The sequence below is a fragment of the Parasteatoda tepidariorum genome, chromosome 1 (genome assembly GCF_982258835.1).
Source record: "Parasteatoda tepidariorum strain Cologne lab strain chromosome 1, Ptep-v5.0, whole genome shotgun sequence".
Classification (NCBI taxonomy): Eukaryota; Metazoa; Arthropoda; class Arachnida; order Araneae; family Theridiidae; genus Parasteatoda; species Parasteatoda tepidariorum.
Genome location: NC_141755.1, coordinates 53134113 through 53142685, shown reverse-complemented (window position 1 = coordinate 53142685; position 8573 = coordinate 53134113). Strand labels below are relative to the sequence as shown.

At 28.4% G+C, this 8573-nt stretch overlaps 1 protein-coding gene across 4 annotated transcripts in view; it reads left to right on the top strand.

Moving 5' to 3' along the window:
* Window positions 1-680: 680 nt before the first annotated feature.
* The window catches only part of snu (ABC-type transporter snustorr), a 69170-nt gene continuing 61277 nt past the window's right edge, over window positions 681-8573 (top strand). For 2 of the 4 annotated variants that reach the window (XM_071179806.2, XM_071179807.2), the window contains exon 1: window positions 681-940. In XM_071179806.2, coding sequence (XP_071035907.2) covers window positions 816-940 — 125 coding nt within the window. In that variant the 5' untranslated portion in view covers window positions 681-815. The remainder of the gene's footprint in view (window positions 941-8573) is intronic. The other 2 variants (XM_071179808.2, XM_071179809.2) reach the window with 2 other exon arrangements.

Here is an 8573-nt window from a genome sequence, read left to right as displayed (position 1 = left end):
GCTACGGAGTTGAGCATAGATAGTCGTAAACTCAAAATTGGATCGGCTATTTAACGACGGTTATAAAATAAGTTTATTATATGGTAGTGAATTAAAGCCGGAATTTTTAAAACAAATGGAACTTTTAAAAAAATTTTTTACAGAAACTTAAGAATGCGACCTGATTCTATTTTTTCAACTGGGTTTTTGGGGCCGCTTGCAACATAAACGTGATGATTTGTCTATTTGACTTTTAATGCATTAATTTAAACTGTTTGTTGGGTTGAACAAAATACTTTTAATTCGAATTTATTAAAACAATCTATTTGCTAACTGCAGGAAAAATATTTTTTTAAGGGAATTTCGGGAACGACGGAAGTTCCTTATAAGTAGTTGAAAGAGTGGAAATATTATTTTATTTGATATTATTTAAATTTAAGTACTAAATTATAGGAAACAGTATATTCTATTAAAATATAAAAAAATATCTGACAGAAAAATTTCGAAAATAAAAATTTCAATAGAAAGGAAAAAATGTTAAGTTACATTTCGACACAATCGATTTGAAACAAGCTTCTCTTTAAAAGGAAAGCTTCTATTACAAATGAATCAATCTATTTAACCCTGTTGTTACTTTTTAACGACATAAATTATCTGAAACTGATAAGCGCTCATAACACTTGATAATTCTTTTCCTTCTTTGATTAAATCGAAGGACGCCCGATATTTAGCTTTCTCACATTACTGTGAGTGGCGCACACACACAGGGCTTTGAACTTGAGCATTCGGTGCCGTGAAGCTTCACAGACCGGCTGCTGACCGCCCTCTTGAAAGGAATGGACGAAGCTGTTTTTAATTCTTTACTCGCTGTAGATGGAGACAATGTGTGTTTTAGTTATGGTCGAAAGAGAGAAGAATCTGTTCTAAATGGTTTAAACATCAAAGTGCAAAGAGGAGTTATGTAAGTACTATTTTGATTGAAATCGATCGTAAAATGTCGAGCGTGCGTGCAAAAGATGGCGCGAATTGTTTGATTTCAAAATTTTGTTAATTTTGAAGCTTGGAGTGGGAGCGACTTAGTTGATTTCAAAATTTTGTAATTTATTAATTTTGAAGCTTGGATTGGGAGCGAATTAGTTGATTTCAAAATTTTGTAATTTATTAATTTTGAAGCTTGGACTGGGAGCGAATTAGTTTATTTCAAAATTTCGTAATTTATTAATTTTGAAGCTCGGATTTGGTGCGAATTTGTTGATTTCAAAATTTTGTAATTTATTAATCTTGAAGCTTGGATTACAATTGACAAATAAGTCAAAATGTAAAAATATCAAGTCTTATTTTTTCTTTAAAAAAAATAATAATAATGGCTTTAACTTTGACTCTTTTCGTACAAAAATAAATAATAATTATAAAAATAAATATTTTTACTACTGTATCGTTTAGTTAATAATACTTCTAGCATTGTAAATTTAGTCATTGTGTAAGGTGCGCATTAAATAAACGGACCAGGCTGAATAACTTTTGATCGGATCTTCATATTTTAGAGTTCATTCTTAATGATTCGAGAGGGTTACCTCATATGTGCTAATTAATTAATGCGGAATATTTTAAGTTATGAAAATAGACACAAAAACAAAGTTTCTCTGAATAAGCATACCTTTTTTTTTCCCGATGGATTCTGATTTCTGACCCTCAAAAATGAAGGGGCTAGCCGTAATGTGGAAAATACTGTTCTAATAGTTTGATCAGGAGAGCGGTCCAAAGTTTGGACCCCTTAATGTTAATATTACATTGTTACGCATTTCGAGCGAAACGAAAATTTTTTGCATGCAATTATAAATGATAATTCTACGTAAAAGAATGACTTAAAAGATTAGTAAATAAGTAAAGTAATGATTAGTAAATATTTTTTTATTTTATTTTTTTTAATAATAATCGAAAAATTTTGAATTGTAAGGTATATAATTTTTTTCTATATATTTTATCACAACGCTAAATAAATATAATTTTAGCTAAAACTATTATGAACACAAGTGTGAATCCGTATCATTAAAAAAACTACAATAGGGAAATTGTTAAATATGTCACACATTTTTGTTTTACTGTAAAACAAAAATGGATTAAATGAAAGAATAAAAATTTTTATTATAAATGGAAGTTTAATTGGAATGGTTTCCTTTGATGTCGACGAAATTTTTGCTCACTATTTTCAGAAATAAAAGTAAATTTTATTGTATTCGGAGCTCTCAGGGTACAACATAAATTTTAAAATGATAAAAAAATAATTAATATGACAAGTAAAAATTGCTCCCGCATATAATCAATTAATGCCAGACTTTATATATATTTATGGGAAGAGGGTCTTTACAAAACAGTGGTCACATAATAACAGTTAAATTAAGTGGATGCATTCTTTTAGCTTAACATTTTTTTAAGATTGTGGGATGTATACTTACCATCGACGTCATTAATTATTTAAAGTCGGCGGGAAGCTATTTTTCCATCTATGATTTGTCCGATCCTCTCTTGGTAACTTCACAAAATCCAACAGAAGAAAAATTCTAATGAATAGCTTTGTTTGTGTAAATGCGGGTAACAATAAAGGTTTGCGTCGGGTCAAGAAGATGATCTAAAACTGGGGAGTTATTTTCTCTAGTGGTTCTTTATGCGTTCGCTCGTTTGAGTATTTCTCTTGGAGTTTATTTGTAGTTATAAACACCGAATTTATAAATTCGTTTATTTATAAGCAGAGAAATTCAAATTTATATTATCAACAGTGGGTAAAATTTTAAAAACTCTACCTAAAAAAATGGTCCTCAAAATCTGATTAATTTTAGGTAATAAGCTAAATGAATTGTTTTTAAGAAACTCATCTCTACCGCAAAGAAATTTTAACGTAACACTGCTATAAAAAGTTAATTTATTTTATATATTGCACTGATTGGAAAGAAACTTTATGGAAAAACAATGGTAGCACAATAGATTTTTAATCAACTTAATGCATTCACTACTGCTTAAATGCATTAGCTACTTCTTAATTTAGTTCTTAATTTAGTTTAGTTACCCAGCTATACATATTAATTAGCATCAAATTAAAAAATTTGAATTAATATTATAATGATGATTCAAATTTTTTTACACGTGTTCTAATATGTTTCAGCATTTGTTATTGGGGATGGAGCACCCCCCCCTCCAAATGAAGTGACCCGATTTCTAATCCCAGCTGTGGTTGGTCGATACGAATTCCGCACCCGAAACGCACCTACCACAGTGCTGCCGTAAAAATATCTTCAGTGATAAACGGATTATGGGTTAGAGTCCCTTTGCCGTCAGGCTAACCGTGGGTGGTTACCTCGGATTTCCTTTCCGTGTTACGCAAATGTGGGTTAGTTCCATCAATAAGTCCTCCACGAAGGCAAATTTCTCCTAATACTTGATCCAAAAGTTTCCTTGTCTTCTGGATGGGTTCAAAATTAGAAGTATAAGGAGTTGTGGACATTGATTGTCGTAAATTCGAAATTGAACGGGCTGTTCAACGACTGTTATAATAATTAAAAAAATATTCGTTACAACGTGTTTTACTATAACATGTTTAACTATAAAACATCTAATGTTTCAAGATAAATGCTAAAAGGGTGGGGAAATAACTGAGTGCAACAGTTTGTATTTAATTTTAAAACCAGAGTCTTTTAACGCTTTCATGCTCAAAGCGGATTCTTACATGGTCTTAATTAACAAAGTTAATAAATGTATACTGTGCCCCAAAACATAAGTGAACCACCGTGAATAACTGATGAATATGATCAACACGGGTTATGAATATGATCATCTAGGATTCACTCTTGATGGTTCGTGGGGGTTGACCTTAAATATGCTAATTAATTAGTGCTGACGTTATTTTAAATTATGAAATTAGGCACAAAAATGTACTTTCTCTAAATTAACATACTTTTTTTTGACGGCTTTGAATTATAACCCCTTCTAAAAATAGGGGATAGCCGCAATCTGGGAAATAAGGTCATATAGTTAGATCAGGAGGGCAGTCCAAAATTTGGAGCCCTGAATATTAATTTTATTTTTTGTGTGTTTCGCCGTATCTTTGAGAATTGTTTAAGCGAATTGAAAAACATTTGCTCACTATTATTATATTCGTTTAAGCAGAGACAATTCCATGCAAAAAATAACTTTTAGTAAATATTTATTATTTTTATTATTTTATTTAATATTATTCGAAAAACTTTGAATTGTGAGGTATGCAAATTTTTACCACATTTTAAAGAATGTAATTTTACATGGCAAAATACAAAATTTGAGCGAAATCGGTCGAATAGTTAAAAATACGACTTGAAAAAAAAAGAAAAAAAGTTCGATTTTCCAGGAGCTATTATAACTAGCTAACAAGAGCATATTAAACTGTAGATGTTATTTATATAGCAGTTTAATTATAAACTATATAATTATTAAACTGCTTTAAATGTTTAATAACAGCGCAAGTTCATAGGTAACTGGCGAATTACTGAACTAGGAAATCAGTAAATCTGAGAATCAGTTCGAAAATAAAGACGAAACAGCGCATTAGAGAATCAGTTTGTAAATAAATAAATAAAGTTTATTAAATCAAATTGTAGTTCAGCAGTCGGTAACCATTATTTTTATTCTTATTCTTCTTTGCTGATTTGTTTATTTCTTAATTAATGTGCCTTGAATTTACTGTAGTTATGTTTTTGTTAGAAAATAGATCTACCATTTGTTTCAATATTCGTCTTGTGCATATTAATTTACAATAATTTCCCAACAGTTCCATTTGCTTGTATTCTAAATCTCTCAATATATTTAATCTCTTTTCCAACACGCTATGTGCACCTGCTTTTAATATAGCGGACTGTCTGTGTGTAAAATAACATTTACACACCTTTGAATTTCATACGATTCTTTCCTTCTTCCTTATTTTTATAACAATTAAAATTATTCTCATTGTAGCGCATATTAGAGCGATTTTATTTTTAAAGAAATTACATATATGACTGATGAAATTTTCAATAATATGCTTGCCGTTAAGTAAGCAATATTAATTGTATAATTTATATTTGTTTATTTATTAGTTTTTGGTAGATTTATTAAAATAATTTTTATTCATAGTCGTCTTGGTTATGAGGTCGGTCTCACTGTTGCCAAGTTTTTATTACAGCAAAGGATTTTATTATTTTTTTTAAAGCCCAAATTATCCCAAGCCTGAAATCTATACATTTTATAAAACAAGTATTTAATTGTATGTCAATAATTTATTTTTAATTGTATATACTTAGGTCAATAAATTATAATAGCAATAAAAAATAGTTGTTAAAGATGCTTTCACCTAAGTTCAAATCAAAAATTGAAACCTTAAAATAAAACAGTAAGAGAAAACTATTTAAAACTCGTTTAAAAAAAAAAAAACTTTTTAATTGGTGTTGTATGGAAAAGATTCCGCTCTTATAACCGTCAATTCTTTTGAATTTTTGGAATATTTTTTTTCATCACTAAAATGGTTACTAAACTATCTATTTTTCTATTTATTCTTGGATTTATAAATGTAATTTAAAATGATTTCGTCGACCACTTCATTCAAAGAAACTATAGGGGAGAGTGGGGTCAATTGTAACATTTTTTACTTAACTATTTTTAACTAACAAAAAATCCAATATATTATCAGTATTAATTGACAGACGAGTAAAGTAGACTATTTTCTAGTAGAAAAAAAAATACCTTATTTTAAATGTTATTATATTAGTAATTAACAATTTTCGACAGTCGTGCACTTGTTACAATTGTCCCCACTTACGGGGTCAATTGTAACAGTTCATAAATTCAACTAAAACATAGTTAATTATACATATTATCATAGTTGTGATATATTTTTTTATTGATCAAAATAGTAGTGATATTTTAGGAGTAAAAATAATAATGAGTAGAGACCTAAAGGGTTAAACTTTTAACTTTAAGGGGTTAAAAATTTTAATTTATGCTATGAAAGGTGACAAATAAAATAATGCACATGCAACATAATATAAATGATATAGGAAACTATTGGTAAGTAATTACTATTGGTAAGTAAAGAGTTAAGTAATTGTTTGTAAGCATAAGATTATTTATTTTCAGCTGTTACCATCGTCCCTTTACTTATTGTTACAATTGTCCCCAAGACGCCATTTCAGCTTCATTTGTTAAAAACAATGCTAGTTAATTAACTAAACTAATCTTTTCTTTTCTGAAATGTTAATTAAGGTGTCCACTTACATATTCGGTTAATAATTTTTATTTATTTAAACAAAATTACTTTGTTGCAATATAATATTCTAATACCAAAAAAATTACTTGCGTAGCGTGAAAATATCTTTTGTGATGTAACTCTTTCAAAAGTACCTAGAAATGGTTGCCAGCAGGGGTGTACATGTAGATTTATTAAATACACCTTGTGCGCCACCTAAGAACCAAATCTAAAACCCGACACTCGAAATTTTTGCTCTGTTACAATCGTACCCTGTTACAATTGACCCCACTCTCCCCTACATCAGGGGTCTGTCCAGACATTTTGTGAAAGGTCCGTTTTTCGTGAAATTGTGAAAAAATTACTCACATTCTTTCAACCAGGGTCCGCTTTTACGAATTTGTGCAAATAGGGTCCGTTATTGCAAAAAAAAATTTTTTTCAAGGAGTTTTTAAATTGTAAAGACATACAAGATTATGCTCAACACTGTAAAATTATAATTAAAAAAATTTAATTTTAAAAAATAAACAACAAAATAATTAGAGATCTAAATTAGAGATGCAACATACAAATATTTGGTATTAAGCCTATACTGCTGAACGCAGAATATTAATTTCGAACGAATAATGGAAGAATCGTCTGCCAAAGACAAAACTTAATTCGTTTACATCCATCTTTCTTGTTTTCTGCCCTGGAAAGGGTTTATTCGATTAACAAAATAATAATGAAGATAAACAAATTTGTGAAGGGTCTGATTAAAAGAAAAATCATTTTGTGAAGGGTCCGTTTTTAAGTTAAAATATTTTGTGAAGGGTCCGTTTTTAAGTTAAAATATTTTGTGAAATTTCCGTTTTTATGAAAAGATATTTTGTGAAGGGTCCGTTTAGGGCCCAAATTTCTTCTAAACAGACCCCTGTACATATACAAAAATTCTTGATAGATGTACAATCCTGGTTTAAGCTCTGGCAAGATTTAAAGAATATTTTTTTCTACAATTATAAATCGTTTTATTTTTTTAACACCACTAAGGAAAATAATCCTCAGATAGTGTATAAGTTGGTAGGTATGCTTTTTGGATTTTAATCTGAAACTAAATGTGACAAATTTCTTACTCGAGCTATCAAAATGTATTTAATTTAAATTTGTTCAACTGCATCGAGAAGGAAAAAAGATTATATAATCATTTCATTTCATTCTTACATATTCCTACGTCTCACTCACCAACGTTCTCATTTAGAGCCGAATCCTTTTTCTAAAAATAAATAACGATTATCATTTTTAAGTTAATATTTATATTAGAGAAGTAATATTTATAACATCAATATTTATCTTTTTCTTAACAAAAAGATAGGTTAATAAAATAATACATAATTAGGTTACCACTTGTTATGTTAGTATTTATCTTAGAGGTGTTATATTTATGGCATTATTTATCTTCTTCGTAAAATAAAAGATACGGTAATAAAAAAATAATAGGGGTACCACTTGTTATGTTGTATAAATAACCTGTTACTTGTTATGTTAATCTTAGAGATGTAGTCTTTATGACATTTATATATATCTTTTTCTTATATAAAAAATAAATAAATAAAATAGGGCTATAAATAGGCTATTTATCTTCTTCGTAAAATAAAAGATACGGTAATAAAAAAATAATAAGGGTACCACTTGTTATGTTGTATAAATAACCTGTTACTTGTTATGTTAATCTTAGAGATGTAGTCTTTATGACATTTATATATATCTTTTTCTTATATAAAAAATAAATAAATAAAATAGGGCTATAAATAGGCTATTTATCTTCTTCGTAAAATAAAAGATACGGTAATAAAAAAATAATAAGGGTACCACTTGTTATGTTGTATAAATAACCTGTTACTTGTTATGTTAATCTTAGAGATGTAGTCTTTATGACATTTATATATATCTTTTTCTTATATAAAAAATAAATAAATAAAATAGGGCTACCACTTGTTATGCTAATATTTATCTTAGAGATGTTATATTTATATCATTATTTATCTTTTTCTTAACATAAAATATACGATAAAAAAATAATAATAGGACTACCACTTGTTATGTTAATATTTATCTTGGAGATGTAATATTTATAACATTAATATTTTAAAGCGTAGATACGGTAAAAGAATGTATAATAAGGCTACCACTTGCATGAAACCCGTATTGACGTCATCGACTATTGCATTGAATATTGTAGCTGTAAGTGCTACCGTTTGTAACATTTTTTATTGTATGTTGAGTTATGACTCCTACGTTTGTTTACAGTTATTAAAGGAAATTCGATGAGAAAATAAGTGAATTACCTCCTAAGTTAATAATCGAGACG